At 46.2% G+C, this 18,029-nt stretch overlaps 1 protein-coding gene across 1 annotated transcript in view; it reads left to right on the top strand.

The window, feature by feature from the left end:
- The first annotated feature begins 295 nt into the window (after positions 1-295).
- Positions 296-18,029, top strand: part of USP12 (ubiquitin specific peptidase 12) — a 44,865-nt gene continuing 27,131 nt past the window's right edge. The window contains exon 1 of the mRNA XM_080941219.1: positions 296-524. Coding sequence (XP_080797345.1) covers positions 477-524 — 48 coding nt within the window. The 5' untranslated portion in view covers positions 296-476. The remainder of the gene's footprint in view (positions 525-18,029) is intronic.

The raw sequence follows: 18,029 nt of genomic DNA, 5'->3' as shown, positions 1-18,029 counted from the left end.
GGGACGAGGTACCGGTCTCGCCCCGCCCCACCGCGCACTGGGTGGAGCCTTCTGCCCGTGGGAGGGCGTGGTAGATGGGCGTGGCACAGCTGCGGTGGGCGTGACGGCGCCGGAGGGGGCGGGGCGGAACGACGCTACCAGGTCCGCCGGGCGGAAGGGCCTGCGCGGAGCTCGCTCCCCACCCAGCGCGCTGGGCGGGGTGTGCGGTGTGCGGCTTCCCGGGCAAGCGCGGGCCCTGAGGCGGCGGCTGCGCCGTGCGCCGGGGCGGAGCCGGGGGCGGGCGGGCGGCCGGCGGGCGGGGGCTGGGCCGTAGGAAGCCTGAGCGCCCGCGGCGACGACGGCAGCGGCGGCCCAGCAGGCTAGAAGCGTGGGTCCGCGGTGGCTCCGGGTGCGGCCGCGGGCTGCGGAGCGAGCGGGCGGCCCGGCTCCCCGCGTCCCCCGCCCGCCGCGACTGTCTGGAAGATGGCGCCGGGCGGATGGAAATCCTAATGACAGTCTCCAAATTCGCCTCCATCTGTACCATGGTAGGTGCGGCGGCAGCGCGGCCCGGGCGGCCGGTCCCCGCCTTCGAGGCGCCGCCCGCGGGCCTGTTCGAGTGCAAGCGGACCGGGCGCGGGGCCGAGTGACCGCGGGGAAGGCGTGCTGGACAGGGCAGGCGGGGCGGGGGCTCTGGGGATAGGACGCACTGGGGTTCGGGGTTGGGTACTGACTGGGGGTCGCAGCTAAGGACGGGAAACTCGGGGTCTGGGGCTGGGCACCGGGGAATCAGGGACTGTGGCCGGGGACTAGGGCCTGGGGGCTCAGGGACCGGGTTGAGGGGTAAGGGCTGCGGGCTGGGGACTTGGGGACTCGAGGTGGGGACTGAGGTTGGGGGCTGGGGACTAGAGACCGGGGGCTGGAGCCGGGACTTTAAAACTGAGGACTGGTACCGGGAAGCCAGGGGATTGGGCCGGGGGAAGGGACGCGGCATTTCCTCGGGGCCCCGAGCCGGGCAGGGCGGGGGTCTGCGGCAGGAAGGAAGGGTCTCGATCCTACCGGAGGACGGAAGTCCTGGCAGAGTTCCTCCTCGGGTTAGGTGGAGCCCCGGGGCCCCGGCTCGGGAAGGGGGCGTGTGAAGGTGGAAACTTTGAAAGAGTGCTGTTGAAATGTTCTCTTATTTTCAACTCTCTGTGGAGAAAGGAACTCTTGCGACTTTCAACCTGTGTCCGTCCAGATGGCAGCCTTGTCTCTGGGAATCCGTGTTAATCTTGAAAAACTACATTAGCTTTCCTGTCATTTGTTTACTTTAATAGAGCAGACGCCGCTGTGTGGGGTTGAAGTACACAGACCCCCCCCTCCGCCTCCCACCCCCCTCGAAAGCGGAACGTGGGTGGGTTCCAAACGTGTTTTTGTGCATTGCTAGAAGCGCCACGGTTTTCCAGGTGATATGGCAAATCCATTACCTCCTTTATGAACGTCGTTGACGTAGAGGTTTTGATTTATGAATCAATGAAAAAAGTTACTCTTTGCAGTGTGGGTCTGGTTACCAGAGACCCCGCACTCTTCAGTTCCGTTTTTGTCTTCTGGATTTTATCCAGGAGATTCTCCAAACCATCTTCCACCTGCAAGTGATCTGTGGTTGTGTGTGTTTAAGGAGTGGAGAATCAGGTAGGAAAAGTGAATTCTCTGCTACATTCTGTGGAGTGGAATCGGTGGGCTCAATCCACAACATCAAAAAAGTCACAAGATTATGGAATCCACTGAAGGATCCATTTTCCCACGTGGATAATTGTTCTTTCCTGGTGTTGAGAAGGGGGCTGTATTAACAGTTCCTGGGATTGGTTGTGCTAATTATTTTTAGATATGGGATAATCAAATCTTTTATAGTGGTAATTTTGCCAGATTGCTGAGCTCCACATATTTTGGGGTCATGGTTCATTGACTAAGTCTAGGGTTTCAGGAGTGGTGTAATTCCTGTAGACTGTTCATTCACTCAGTTTCATCAAGTATATATCTAGCACCAGCTGACTGGAACTGGGGGTACAGCAGTGACCCAGACAGTTCCCACCGTAGGGCTTTTTACAGTGTGCTCTAGAAGCCCAGGACTTTGGATGCAGAAAGATCACAAGTTCCAGGCAGATGTAGTTAAGACCCTGTCTCAAAAAAAACTGCTCCTTCCCAACCAAAGATAGTGCCTACTTTCACGTGTCTCCATTCTGCTAGAGGGAGACAATACAGTCAGAGCAACAAAGGGTGTGGTGGTGGCACTCTCAAGGTAGGGACAAGCAGATCTCTGAGTTTGGTCTACAATGTGAGTTCCAGGACAGCCACCTTGTCTCCAAAACCAAACCAATAACACCACCTCCCCCCCACCCCCCAAAATAAAAACAACAACTCCACAAAACAGCACTGGAAAAGAGCAGCAGAGGACAGAGCCCAGCCAGGGTTCTATGTCCAGTGAGATGCTGATATCAAGGAAGTCCACTCCCAAGCTAGCTCTCCTTAGGCCTTCTGCCCAGGTGCATTAATTGCACATGGTGTGTGTATGCTTTTTGGCAAATGCATAGACATCCATGCCCGGCCAGGGTGAGATTGTTACAAAGGTGCTATTAAGATTGGGTGTGTCTGTTCCTACTTGGATAAATCCTGCTACCCTCCCTGAGTAGGTGCTGAGTATCATCAGAGTGGTTTGCGGTTTTGAGTGTAAGGAAGGTTGCTTTCCTTCTGAGGATTAATGAAAGTAAAAACCAGAAACAGCAAAGGTCCTGCTGTGTCTGTAGATTCTGTTTTCCTTGGAATGTGAACTGTCCAACGAGTAAGTAACTCTAAAGCGGGTCACTTGACCAGAGTAACACCTGCCCATTTGCCTTATACAGTTGCACAGGATTTTTGTGATCTCAGCTGGACTGTGCTGTATATGTTCCCCTTATCCTTTTTAGTTTAGGAGGGCTTTGTTTGTTTGTTTGATTTCCATTTTTACTGGTGTTTTGAAACAGGGTCATGTGTAGGTCACGCTGAGTTTTAATTTGGTACGTCGTGGTAGCTGGCCTTGAACTCATGATTCTCCTGCCTCCACTTCCCAGACACTGAGATATCAGGCATGCACCATCACACCAGGTTTGGACTGTGAGGGCTTTAAAGTGAGTAACTTATTGCTTATTTCTGCCATTTGATTGGAGCATTAACATCTTTCTACAATGGAGGTCTTCATTTCCTCAGAGTGAGTTTGCAGTAGAGGTAAGGCTGAGTGAACCTATGGAAGACTGGAGGGAAGGGCCTGGACTTAGCTTCAGAAACATTTGGAGAAGCACTTGGGGTGAATTGAAATTTTATTCTGTAAATACAGAAGTTTACACAACTTACCCGCTTGTCAAAACAAGACGAAGAGCAAACCTGAAGTTGCTTTATTGGTTAAAATACGTCCTCAGATATGCCTTGATTTAGATCACTGCTCTTCTGCTTTTGTGTGAGAATGAGTGAGATGTGTTTGTCTTGGGTAGCCTGGCTCAGAGTGACTGTCTTCAGACTGTTCTCAATGCCTCCAGAAACATTTATGCACCGCCTATTGTTAGCACACCTTCAGCTTGATGCTCCTTAATGAAATTCTTGTTCTCGAAGTTAGTGCAGTGTAGTTCATGATATGCTTAGTTCTGTACTTAATAGTCAGCAAACAGCGGAGAAAGCGCTCGCGCAGGGCTCTGGTTGGAAGTCAGCAGCATCCTGTGGCTAATTCAGGTATTCCAGTATGTCTGCTGGAGACTAGTGCTGCCCACTGGGAGTTCTTTAAATGTTGCACTGGCTGAAGCTACCCACTGTCTCTGGTTGTGGGATTCCTAGGTGGGAAAGACCTTTTGGGGAGGGGGGATTGGATAGAGCAGAAACAAGGAGGTTAGGGCTTCTCAAAATGAGATGGCACTAGCTTGGCTGCTTGCTAGGCAGGGAGGTGTGTGTGTGTGTGTGTGTTTGTGTGTGGTGTCAAATCCACAAGGTATGTGCTAGGTTATACTGTAGGCAGAGCTGGACTCTTGTGAAAACTTTAAACTACTTACTGAAGCAGTCTCAAGTAAACCTGGCTATTTTGCCTTTTCCTGCTGCCTTCTGACCCCTAGGTTGGTGTGCGTGTTTCAGCTTAGCATCATTCCAGAAAAGGAGGGGGCAAAGCCTTAAAACTTATGCATTATTTGAAGGAATGTGGAGAAATGAGGGGGTCACTGCCTTGCCTTCCTGTCCCCTGCCTCTCAACTCCTTCCTGTGTTTGGAACTCCTGAGTCTTCTGCCTCCACCTGCTGACTGATGGATGGCTGAGATTAAAAGTGGGCTCTACATTCTCGATGTACTTCCTTTCTGCAGTCATCAGGATTGATACTTTTACTTTATGTCTATGGTGAGAAACTGCTTCTCATAAAACATGTCATTTGAAATGCCAGAAGGGTGTTTAGGGACTTTTAAGAAACTCTTAGATGTTCTGTCTCGATCCCAAATCAGAAGTTCTTTATGGGGAGGCGGAGGCTAGAACTTGGGTGCTGTATTCCTCAGATACCACCGTCCACTCCCTCCCTCCTTCCCTCCCTCCTTCCCTCCTTCCTTCCTTCCTTCCTTCCTTCCCTCCCTCCCTCCTTCCCTCCTTCCTTCCCTTCTTTCCCTCCTTTCCCTCCTTCCTTTCCTCCTTCCCTCCCTTCCTTCCCTCCTTCCTTCCTTCCCTTCCTTCCCTTCTTTCCTTCCTTCCTTCCCTTTCTTCCTTCATTTCCTTCCTTCCCTCCCTTCCTTCTCTCCTTCCCTCCCTTCCTTCCCTCCTTCCCTCCTTCCCTCCTTCCTTCCCTTCTTTCCCTCCTTTCCCTCCTTCCTTTCCTCCTTCCCTCCCTTCCTTCCCTCCTTCCTTCCTTCCCTTCCTTCCCTTCTTTCCTTCCTTCCTTCCCTTTCTTCCTTCATTTCCTTCCTTCCCTCCCTTCCTTCTCTCCTTCCCTCCCTTCCTTCCCTCCTTCCCTCCTTCCCTCCTTCCTTCCCTTCCTTCCCTCCTTCCTTCCTTCCCTTTCCCTCCTTCCCTCCCTTCCTTCCCTCCTCCCTTCCTCCCTTCCTCCCTTCCTCCCTTCCTTCCTCCCTTCCTCCCTTCCTCCCTTCCTTCCTCCCTTCCTCCCTTCCTCCCTTCCTCCCTTCCGTCTTTGTTAGTCTGGAGATTTCTAGTGAAGCCTGGTATTTGATTTTGGAATTAATTTTGGGTGATTGGTCATCCACAAATGCTTGAAGCTTGCCACAGGTGTTTCTGGTTCAGTTATGAGATCTTGGAATGGAGGCCCAAGTGAAGAAGCTGAGCCTTGGGCTGTGTATCCCATAAGCCTGGTTTTTGCCCGCTCCCCAAGCCAGGCTCTGGTGGACAGTAAGTATGTCCCACCAGTCACTATCATGATTGTTTCAAAAGTTGACCAATAAGCACGGAGAGCTGAATGCTTTAAGATAATTTGGCAAGAGGACCGGGCCACAGGGGTAAGTAATTAGGTGGCCAGCAGGTTGTGTTTACGGGATGAGAGCAGTGTTTCTCAACCTTCCTGATGCTGAGACCTTTAATACAGTTCCTCATGCTGTGGTGATTCCCACCCATAAAATTATTTTATTGCTGCATCATAACTGTAATTTTGCTACTGTTATGAATTATAGTGTAAACACCTCAGTATACAAAGTTGTGTGGGTTGTGATCCATTGGTTGAGAACCCCACTGTATTAGAGGGTAAAGCAGTAGAGTTACTACGCATGAAATTATATATAAGACATAGGCTTTTGCAAATCTTGGCACTTACCACAAGTAAAGGTACCTGCAGTAAAACAGCACACTGGGCTACGACAGTGGTTCTGCTTCATGCCATGTGGCCTTTCTGATGTCTCCTTCCCCCCCTCCATAACTTTATTAAAGGAGATCCCGAGTTGGTCAATTACTACCCAGCCCTGAGCCACTCGGTTAGTTTCTGTCACTGAATCACTGTGTCAACTGCTTTCACACAAGGCTTGGCTTTTTTTTTTTTTTTTTTTTTTTTTAATTCTATGCTTTTGACCAAGCTTCTGCAGATGAGGCTGTTTCCTGGTCCCTGACCACATTCCTTTCTTCCTGTCTGTAAAGTATGTTAATTCTACTTCTACAACTTGCCATCTCAGGAAAGACTAATTGTGCGTATTTCTTATAATTCTAGAAACTGAGATATAACCATTTGGGGGCAGGGTGCTTCTCTTTCAGTAGTCATTTCCAGAAACTCAGTATGCTGTTTTATTATGGATTTTATTCTGTGTCATGCTATAATAAAAGAGGTAAATTCGAGCCCATATTTTGACATTTAGATGTGTGTATGTGTGAGGAAAACTTTCCTTATAATTCCAAACTGTTTTTCGTCATCTATGACTACAAGGATTGAGTCAGATGTTTCTTTTGATTTAAAAAAAAAAACTTACTAGTGGTATTGGTACCTGACATGCATGTAAGTGTATGTGCCGTGGTGAGCATGTCCTTTCATGTGTCGGTGGGTTCTGGGGATTGAACTTGGGTTGTCAGGCTGAATGACAAGCACCTTTACATAGGGGGCCATCTTGCTGGCCCAAATTAGACGGTTTTTGGTAGTTATTGAATTGGTTTCTTTAGATCTAAAATGAGGTCTCATCCCTTTTAAGTTGATGCTGCCTGTGCCTGATCAATAATGTGTCCCAGCTCCTGAGAGCTGGACGTTCAGGCTCACAGCTTTGCACCCCACACCTGCTTTCTCAGTTTGGACTCCAGCTTTTACCTGTACTACAGGAAAGAAAAGCACGCATTTGGATTGGCTCCTTTATTTAAGGATCCATATTTACTTCCTAACTGTGAGCTTGTCTTTAGAAAATGGCTTCTTGGGCTAAACAACCTGCTGCTGGCTCAGAGGGGTGCACTTTGATCGCAGGGGTCGGGATGGGGTGGGGTTCAGATGTTTCTGTTGCCCTGGTGAATGTAGCCCAGCAAACACTTGCTGGAGTCTGAACTTAACAAAGTTCATCCATCATTAGTTATTAGTAGCAGCTGCCTCTGAGGATGCTCACTTATATATATATAATTTATATTATAACATTAAAGCTAAGAATGAAATTGATCTTCTGGTTCGAATAGTTTGAGAACTACTTTGTTCTGTCGGGGAGCAGCAGTGACTGATCTGTGGCACCCGGCCTGTCTTAGGGAGTCAGATGTCTTGAGAGTACTGTGAGGAGAACAGTGATGCTTACTTTTTTTTTTTTTTTTTTTATAACCAGGTTGAGGGTTGAACCCAGTGATTTGTACATGCTAAGCACATGCTAAGCCTATGTTCTGCCACCCCAACAGCCAGCTTTTACTTTATTATCATATTCTAAATATGACAAACACCACCCTTGAATCAGAGCAGGCATGTCAGTTTCAGCCTTGGCCTTCCTCCAACATGTTCTCCAGCTATAACTCAGGCTATTATAGCTCACACGGAGCTGCCTGGTTGCCCATCCTCTCTAGAGCCCTGTTTTTTGCTTTGGGGTACACCTGTTAGTAGATAACCTTGTCTTTTGGGTTGAAGATTATTTAAATACCTATATGTTACCTTGAGGTGTTGGAAAAAAACATAATTCAGTCCTAGATGTGAATATGAGCTTACTCATTTGAATACTCAGAATCAATGTTGTGGGAAATACTTGAAAGATCTGAGTGTTTAACATGCATAGAATTCATATAGATGATTGTTTAATATGCACAGTTTGTATAGAAGGAGGTAGGATTCACAGACCTTATGAAGCTCAAAAAGAAGGAAGGCCAAAATGTGGAAGCCTCAGTCCTTCTTAGAAGGGAGAACAAAACACTCACAGGAGGAGGTACAGGATCAAGTGGAAGAGCAGGGCTTGAAGAGGGGATCATTTAGGGGCTGCCTCACCTGGGGATCCACCCCATGTGCAGCCAACGGCCCAAGTACTATCACTGATGCTGGGAGGTTCTTGCTAGCAGGAACCAGATAGGGGTGCCTATTCAGGGGCTCTGCCAGAGTCATGCAGCTGAGCATGCTTGCAGCTAACCATCAGACTGAGCAGGGAACCCCAGTGAGGGTGCTGGGAGGGGGGATGAAGGAGCTGAAGGGGGTTGCAGCCTCATGGGAAGAACAACATTGTCGACTAACCAAATCCTCCACAGCTCCCATGGACTAGAACACCAACCACTGAGCATGCATTGAGACGCCCGTGGCTCCAGTTGCATGTGTAGCAGAGGATGGCATTGTCTGGCATCAACGTGAGAAGAGGCCTTTGGTCCAGTGAGGGCACATTTTTCCTAATGTAGGGGAATGCCAATACACTGATTGGGAGCTAGTGCACCTTTGTGAAGACAAGTAGAGGGGGAGGGAGGATGGGAGTGGGGTGGGTGAAAGGGATAACATTTCAAATTAAATACAAAGAGTATCTAATGAAAAAATTTTTAAAAAGGAGGTAGGAATGGTGTAAAGATTTTGTTTTGGAAGAAGCTATCAAGACTGTAATGGGGTATAGTACTGTGGGCATATAAAGTACCTGGGAGGCTGAGGCAGGAGGATCATGAGCTTTAGCAACAGGCCAACTTGAGCCATGTGTTGAGACCCTGTGTTGGGGGAAAACTGAAAACAGAGATTGCTGATGGTACAGAGTGATGTGAGACAGTGGAGCTGGCTGGCTGAGGTGCTGAAACCTCTTTAAAAACAAACAGTAAGGTATTGTAGCTTGGTTCTTTTGCTGATACAGGAGAACAGTTAACCTCTTTTTTGGTTTTTTGAGACAGGGTCTCTCTCTGAGTACCCTTGCCTGTTCTGGACTCGATCTATAGATAAGACTGGCCTCAAACTCACAGAGATCCACCTGCCTCTGCCTCCTGAATGCTGGAATTAAAGGCGTTGGGCTGCTATGCCCAGCACCTTTTTCTTTTTTAAAAGTAGGTTCCCTCACATCCCTGGCTGACATGGAGTTTGGTAGCTGAGGATAACCTTTGCATTTTTAAATTTAAAAAAGTTTATGTATTTGTGCATGTACACGTCATGGTGCGTGTGTGGCGGTCAGAGATCTACCTTTCAGACTTAGTTCTTCTGTGTTTGGGGGATTGAGGTTAGGTGGTCAGGCTCTGCAGCAAGTGTCTTAGCTCACTGCCATCTTGCTGGCATCTTTCCGACCTTCAGATTGTTTTCGTCTTCTTGAGTGCTAGAACCACAGGCTAGGAGTCTGTGCTGAGTTCTGTGTGGTATTGGAGATGGAACCCAGGACTTTGCAAATGCGAGGCAAGCACTTTACTAATCAAGCTACATCTCCACCCTAAGAGCAGTTAACTTCTGATGTCTGCAAAGTCCAAATGCTAATGTCATTTTTAAAAAGGTCTGAAGTTGTAGAAGTAAGTTGGGTTAATGTGTACAGTACAGTGGGTCTTCTGGGCTCTCTCAGGGTATCTGAAAAGCGAAGTTGAATAATTCTTTAAAGTTAGAAGTGCCTGTGTGAGTCAGGTAAGCCATAAAGGAAGTGCTAGTGGCCGGGAGAGGATAAAGCAAAGCCTTCCTTGGGGTCGAAAGTGTGGTTGCTGTGGGACACTTTGTAGACTGGACATTCTTCTGCTTTGTGGGTGTCTTAGCCTGTTGTCTGTTATGACTTTGAAGAATTTGTCTTTTTTTCTAGACTTTTAAAATGTTTAATAAGTGTGTGAGTGTTTCTCTGTGAACCACATGTATGCAGTAGCTATGTGGGCTAGAAGAGGGCACCCCCCCCCCGAAGTTGTTTGTTCTCATCACAGAGATCCCCTCGCCTTTGCTTCCCAAGTGCTAGGATTAAAGGGTGCGGTGCGCCACCACACCCAGCACATTTCTATTTTTTAAAACCAAGCATTTTGAGACCACATATCTATTAAACCTATTTGTTTAAAATAAGCTACTTTAGATTCCTAAATATGTAATTCTCAAAGATGGGCTGACTACTTCAGTTTTCATATTTTAAGACTGTTAGAGTGCATTTGTTTCTATACACAATGTCTACAACAAACCAAACCATTTGTGCTTGCTTTAATCTCCAGTGGCTCCTATAAACTGCACAGTTCTAGCCACATCTGTATGCTCACAGTGATACTTCTGGAGGCCAGAACTTTGAAGTGAATATTAGAGAGATTATTCTTTAGGAGGGTTAGGGAGCCCAAGAGTTTTTTTTTTTTTTTTTTTTTTTTTTTGCTTTTTCTACCTTAGAGGCTTTCCATGTTCCCTGGCCTCAGCTCCTCCCGTGTCTTTAGGTCAGCAGCGTCTGGTCACTCTTACATCCCTCAGATACTGATTTGAGTCCGTCACTGACACTTCAGGAAGGGGCGGGGCATCTGGATAATCCAGGATAATCTCCAAACTAAGGCTTTTGGATTTTAGCAACTTTAAGCCCTTATGCAACCTTAATTTCCCCTTGCCCTGTAAGGCATTGTATTTACATGCTCTGGGGATTAAAGTGTGGACACCGAGGTGGCAGCAAGGTGGGGTGTGGCCGGCGTTTCCTTTCTGCTCCCATAGTGTGTTCTGAGGACTGTAGCACGGACATTTGCAGGATGGGCCTCGAGTCTGCGCTTTTACAAGTGTGGCAGATGAGAGCGGTTACTTGAGTCCGATGCCATGCTTAGTCTCAGCAGAGCAGTCTTTGTGAGGGAATCAGCTGCTAGAATCTAAGGAAATGACTGAGAGGTGAAAGTGGAGTGGATCACACGTCGTCTGGCTGCAGTGGCAGCAGGGACACAGCCCTGTGCTGCTACAGACCCTGCTCCCCCATTCGGACCAGTTCCTCTGCTCAGGTGAAGCTGGGATTCCCAACACACTTCTCTGGGTAGCCCTGGCAGTCCTGGAACTCAGACATCTCCCAAGTGCTAGGATTAAGCTTGTGCCACCACTACTGTGAGGTTTTTTTTTTTAATTAAAGATTTTATTTTTATATATGTGTGTCTGTTTTACTGTGTGCAGGTGCCCACAGACACCAGAAGAGAGAATTTGGTTTGCTGGGGTTCCTACGGGGGTGATGAACCCTCTCTAGCCCTAAAGTTGGGATTATTGATTTACATTGGTTAAAAAAAGTTATAGAACAGTCAATGTGAATAGAGAGTTAGAATTTATTACGAAAGTGTTTTGATACAGACTGAATATATGTTAAGGGAAGAGAGTCACATTTAAATGTCTGACCCACAATTATATATAGGATGTTTGTGGCTTTTGAAGTTGCATTACACGAAGGATTTTAAAAAACTAAAAATGTTTTCATAGGTACCTGAGAGATGGCTGTCGTTCAGAGGACTGGATTTAATTCCCAGCACCTCCATGGTGACACATGGCTATTGGGAACTCCAGTTCTGTGGGATCCAGGGCTGGTTTGTTTGTTTGTTTGTTTATTGGTTGTTATTTTTTTTGCCTCCAAGGGCAGTAAGTTTACACATGGTGCACACACATACATGCTACAAAACACTCATATTTATAAAATAAAGTAAAAGTAAATCTAAAACAATGTTTTGATGTGTTTGTTTTTAATCCGAGGAAGTTTCTTGGTGTAGTCTTGGCTATCCTGAAGCTCGAATTCTGTAGACCAGGCTGGCCTCAACCTTCTCCCTAATGCCAGGATTAAAGGCACCACTGTCTGCTCAAGGAACTTGACTTAGTGATTGAGACTGTAAGGTGACTGGAGGTTTGTCTTGAAGGTTACAGTCCTAGAGCACAGATGAGTCCTTAAGACAGACAGGTCAAGGGAGTGTTTCCGGGTGTGCGCTTCACAAGGACATCAGGGAGTCTGACTGACTGCAAGCATGGTTCTAAAGCTTAAGATATTTTCAGTCAGCAGGAGTAAGGGGCGACTTATGTTCCCCTGATATCCTCTAGTCCTGGCTAGTCTTAAAACTTCCTATCAAAAGGATGGGAGGGTTTCATTAAAACCTACCTTGAGGAAACATTGGACACATCCTGCCTCTGAGGACAGCAGGGCAGGAGAGGGCACCTGGGGCACTGACTTAAGCCAGTCATAGGTTCAGAGCTTGCTGTGGGGGAGGAGGTAGGGTCAATGGCTAAAAGTACAGTCAGAAGAATCCCAAGGTATGATCTGTCAGCTGTTACAGGACTGTTGGGATTAGATTTGGAATCTCAGTAAAGCTACTGGTTAGGATGAGGAAAAAACCAAAACGGACAGTTAGCAACTTAATTTTTCTCATTTTCCTTGTAAGTCTAGAAGTTGTTCAACAGAATATGACAGGGTACAAGAAAAGCCACCAAATATTTGTGTTTGAGCTAGATGAAATGAGAGTGCTTCCTGTTCCTAAGGTAGATGTGGCCATGCTTCAAGGCGAGCCTCGGATCTGACAGAACAGTGTGATGTGTGAGAGTTTTCGAGAAGTCAGGTCACAAGATCTGAAGCTGTACCGACTAGTGGGTGATGGACAGCTATTCACGTTGGAAGCAAGGGGTCCACTCTTACCAGTCCCATTTCTGAACTCTATTATTAGAGCTTATGGAACTTTCTGTCACTTTAACTTTCTATATAGTGCGGATCTGTACCTTATGTGCACAACTAAATTTATATTGAAGAATAAAACTGGATTTGAGTTTGGACACTGTAAGCTTTAAATACATCGGCCGTGGCACTCATTGGACAGTTGGTGCCCATATTCTTTCTTCTCGCTCTGCTGCCACAGCCTTACATCTCCTCATGCTTCGGGGGCAGAGGCCTTTAGTATTTACTTTTAAAGGCAGGGTCTTATATGTAACCCAGGTTGGCCTAGAAGTGTATGTGTAGCCGAGGATGGCCTTGAACTCCCGATTCTTCTGTGCCTGCCACCCAAGTTAGGTTCACAAATACAACCATCTGCAAATCCAGCCGTCTTCCTACTGCTTTATTTTGAGAAAAGTCTAAGTTGGCAAAGCTGGCCTTGAATTTACCACTCTCCTGCCTCAGCCTGTACTAGCCAGGATTACAACAAGCCTGTGTCAACAGGCCCAGCTCTTAAAACATTCAGCTACAGCTCATACAACCATATGAGCTGTGTTTATGGGACACAGTAGAGCGGTCAGTTGTTGAACATTTCCCCTTCGGCAGCCATCCTTCTGCACCTTCCTCCCACTCTCCTCCCTCCTAGCCTCAGGCAACTACCATTGGAGTATTTTTTTGTGCCCGTCATGACTGGCTCTGCACTTGGTATGGTTTTCAGGACCCATCTGTGTTATAAGATGTACCAGCATTTTGTCACTTTTAGTGGATACGTTTTCTACTGTATTTGCATCACGTTTGACCTGTTTGCTCGTTTTTGGCTTTGAGTTGTTTGTGCCTTTTGGTGGATAAATGCTGCTATGAAGTCAGTACAGCAAGTAGTGTTTGGGTGGTCCTGCCTTCTCATCTTGGGCATCTGCTTAGACTTGCTGGGTTAGGGCCGGTGAGGAGGTGCAGCAGGAAAAGGCCTTCCCCACTCAAGCCTAGTGGCCTGCATCCATCCCTGGAATCCTTGTAAAGGTGAGAACCAACTCTGGTCCTCTCTTCTCTACATGTGTGTGGTGCAGTTCACATTTTCCCACCACCCATGAGTGCACACTCACACATGTACACCTGTTTCCCATTGAATGGCCTCAGCGCCCTTGCTGAAAACAAGCAGAGATGAATGAATATGTGGGTTTATTTGTGGGATCTGGCTTTTAAGTTCTGTGTTTTTTAGACAGTGTCAAGGCTGTCTTCAAACTTGTTAAGTAGAGGATGACCTCACAGATGCTGGGTGACAGGCCTGTGCCTCCACTGCAGCTGAAACCTCAGTTCTGTTTCCTTGGGCCCATGTGACCTTCCTTTAGTGTTACTGCTTTGATTATGGGTACTTTGAAGTGAGTTTTGAAATCAGGAAGTGGGGCTTCTAGACTTTGTTCTTTTCATGATCACAGTTGACTCTTCTGAGTCTCATGTTAATTCTGCATGGGTTTAAAATCATCTTGTCAATGTCTCAACAACTCACTGGAATTCTGATAGGGATTGCATTGATTCTGTCTGTCTGCAGAGTATTTGCTTATTTATCTATCTATCTATTTTTAAATGAGTTTGGAGAGTACAAATCACGTTTCCTCCCATGTATGTGGGTGGTTTTGGTGAAGTTGTGGTCTTATTAAAGATTGTTGAGTGCAGAAGATGTAGAAATAAGCAGTTATGTCTTATGCCCAGCTCCTCAGAGCCTGTTTATTCCAACAACTCTTGTATGGGCTTAAGATTCTTGGTGTAAAATTGTGCTGTGTGGATGGAAACAGGCCAAAAAAAAAAAAAAAAAAAAAAAAAAAGATTTGTTGTTTATTTAATATACATGCGAATACACTCATTGTAGCTGTCTTTAGATACTCCAAAAGAGAATCAGATCTCATTACAGATGGTTGTGAGCCACCAAGTGGTTGCTAGGACTTGAACTCAGGACCTCTGGAAGAGCAGTCAGTGCTCTTAACCGCTGAGCCATCTTTTCAACCCTGTTGTTGATTTTTTTATGAATGTTTCCTGTGTTTGTGTGTGTGTGTGTGTGTGCACGCACAAATGCATGGACATGCCAGAGGATAACTTCAGCAAGTAGTGGGCTGTCTGTGTCCACCTCCCAATGCTGGCATTAGAGTACACTCTACCGCACTGTGTTTTGCTTTTATTTATTCTCCTCTTCATTTTTGAGGCAGAAGTTCTGTAGTCCTAGCTAACCTAGAGCTTGCTGTGTAGACCAGGCTGGCCTTAGACACACACAGATTCGCCTGCCTCTGTCCTCCTTTCCACAGTGCTGGGTTAAAGGTGTGTACCACTACGGCAGGCTTTACTTTTACTTCTGTGTGTGGTTTCTGTGAACTGAACTCGGCTCCAAATAGAGTGTTTGGTAACCACAAACTGGCCGAGCTATTTCCACAGCCCATATCTCCACTTCTTACTGAAGGACAGTAATGTGATTTACTTAGATCACCTAGTGTTGAGACTGTATTTCAGCAGATCAGGTTGTCTCCACCACACCTTGTGTGTTCTTTTGTTCTTTGGAGTCATGGTCCAGTAGTGACTCATGCTGTTGATTTGGTTGCCGTGTCTCCATTAACCAAGTGCAGCCTCCTCTTTCCTCCATGGCTGTTGAGCAGGCAGGCTGGTTGTCACACAGAGGACTTGTTGGGTTTGTTTGTTTCCTGTGGTCTTTAAATGTGCTTCTTTGTTGATTTACTGTAAAGTGGAGTAGGTGCAAAGGCTTGGAGTGTTCTGGGAAGGATGCTTGGTGACTCCCTGTGGGACAGAATTGGGAGAACCATCACTGCATCCAGAGGGAGACTGGAAGTGACTTCCCTGTAAACATCGCTTTACTCTAGATAGCCAAAGTCATGGGCTTGCCGCTTTGCCAGCACCTTCCACAGCAAAAACAGGCAGTTATTGGTTACTGAGTCAACAGCCAGCTACAATCCTAAATAAGGACTCCAGCATGACATTAAAATCAGTAAAGGGGACTCAGCACAGCATTTGTGGGTAGGACGTGTACACTGGTTGCCCACAGCGACTGGAAACTGGGGGCTTGAGCATTGGCTCTTAGAGTATAGGTGCTGTCCCTCAACTTCAGTCTCTGAGACAAAGCTCAGGAAGACATCTGCCCATCAGTACGAAAGGAGGAGTGAATTAGGACTGTGCCGTCCCACAGGACCTAGTGAAAGGTAGAAAGTGTCCTGGCCCTGTGCTGAGAAGCAGTGCATGCGCTAGTGCATGCTAGCTAGTCACTTTCATGTTTGATGCACAGTTTTTCCAGGTTTGTGAATGGAGGCTGCTTCATTGTGGCAACTGTGTTAACCTGGTCATCAGAAGGTTTAGGAAAGTTGCAAGTCCGGATGTTCTCTATGTTGTATTTGCGTCTTTGCTAAATCTGTTTTGTAGATAGGATGTTGGCACGTACTCCATCTCTCTGGATAGTTTCTTTTGTAGCATTGGCAGTGGCTTTGGTCTCATTTGATCTTGACGTGATGAGTGGGACAAGCCGGACATTCTGCATGTTGTTCCTCAGGTGGGTTTGGCTGATGTCATGATTAGATTCAGATTATATACACTTTTTCCCAAGTACAAATACTAGTTCATCAGGTTTTTCCAGTGTGACATTATTGCCATGTTTTACTTTGTAATTAATTTCTGGGGAGATACTTTAGAGATGACTGTAAACATGCTGTTTCTCATCGAATTTTATTCATTAGATTTAGGGTTTTCTGAATGTGGTTGGCAGTTCATTTTAAGAAGGAGGGGTCTCATTCATTTGTTCATGTACTTAAAGCAGCATGAACTTTGCCTGTATAGACTGTGAACCTCGTCACCATTGACAGTGAAGGCTCAGATTTCCCCACGTGGTTGACAGACGTAGGGTCCTGTGCTCCTTGTCCTGTTCTGTATTTCTCTTGTAACTGTGCCCCTGCAGCCCATGGCCTTGCACTCCAGTGCCATGCAGTGGAGAATGCTGCTGAGAAACAGTGCTTTCTGGTGTGTTCCCCTTTCTCTTCCTCCTTCTCCCCCACCTCCCCATCCCCCTTTCCTTTCTTTCTCTTCCCTCTTCCTCCCTCCTTCCTTCCTTCCTTCCTTCCTTCCTTCCTTCCTTCCTTCCTTCCTTCCTTCCTTCCTTCCTCTCCTCTTTCCCTCTCCCTCCCCCTCTCTCTTTCTGTGAGTTTATCATAATTTCAAATCAAATTAGTATTACAAAGGTTCAGAGTTCAATTCCCAGCAACCAAATGGTGGCTCACAACCATCTGCAGTGGGTTCTGATGTACTCTTCTGGTGTGTTTGAAGACAGCTACAGTGTACTCACATAGATAAAATAAATAAATCTTAAAATAATAATGTCTTAGGGCTTAACTGAGAATACTGGTTTTATTATATATAAAATTAGGATCTCTAAAGAGTTTGTTTTGAGGATAAATTCCAAAATTTTAAGCTGATGTATATAAAGTTCTGGCTGTAGATTTTTTTTTCTTTTTAAGATTTATTTATTTATTATATATAAGTACACTGTAGCTGTCATCAGACACACCAGAAGAGGGCACCAGATCTCATTACAGTTGGTGTGAGCCACCATGTGGTTACTGGGAATTGAACTCAGGACCTCTGGAAGAGCAGTCAGTGCTCTTAACCACTGAGCCATGTCTCCAGCCTGATTTTTTTATTTTCTTTTTGAAATATTTATAAATTGTGTCTGGCTGCCTGCCTGCCTGTTTCATGTAGGTATGTGCAGTGCTTGTAGAGAACAAAAGAAGGTATCAGATCCCCTGGAGCTGGAGTTCTAGATAGTGAGACATCTGATGTGGGTGCTGGGAACTGAATCTGGGGTCTCTGCAAAAGCAGTAAGTGCTCTTAGCTGCTGAACCAGCTTTTCATCCCCAATGTTTTTTTGACAGTTCAGAATAAAAGGGAAGCGATGTTTATACAGCATTCAGGCAGGAGATACTTAGAATAAACATTACAATGCCATGTTCTGATGGCAACCAGACATGAGAGCAGAGAACTCAGCATTTGATTAATACGAGGATAATCTTTACACAGGGTACACTAACATTCTGCCTACATGTGCTGTGAGATTAAGTCTTCTAGAAATGGCAGGGAAGCTTCTCCCATGATATCTTAACTATGGCTGCCTAAACAAGACTACAGCAAGTACACCACCAATCAGTAGACGTGTTAACACGGAAAGGCACGTCTCACAGGGCCCCACCCCTAGACAAAAAGGGACAGAAAACTAATGACTACTGAGAGCGGAAGAAATCATCTTCTTTAGGGATGAGCACCCTAATTGGTTATCTAATGCCAGTTGATCAGCCGTAGAATTGTATACCCAAGTAGTATTATCTGGGCTGAGCAAATTATATTTATTTATGTGCATATGTATGTGTGTATATATACACATTATCTTTATTAATAATAGGTTAATGTTACATGCCTATTGTTTTTATTGATCATTTTATTAATGAACTATAAAAAGAGGCAAATGACACTTGTTGCTTGGTGTTCTTACATGACGTGGTGGTATGTATTCTACCACTGGATAGGAGGGAGTACATATATGGAATGCCATCATT

Source organism: Micromys minutus, assembly GCF_963924665.1.
Source record: "Micromys minutus genome assembly, chromosome: 29".
Classification (NCBI taxonomy): domain Eukaryota; kingdom Metazoa; phylum Chordata; class Mammalia; order Rodentia; family Muridae; genus Micromys; species Micromys minutus.
The sequence above is the reverse complement of the archived record's forward strand: the minus strand, read 5'-3'. Positions and strand labels throughout refer to the sequence as shown.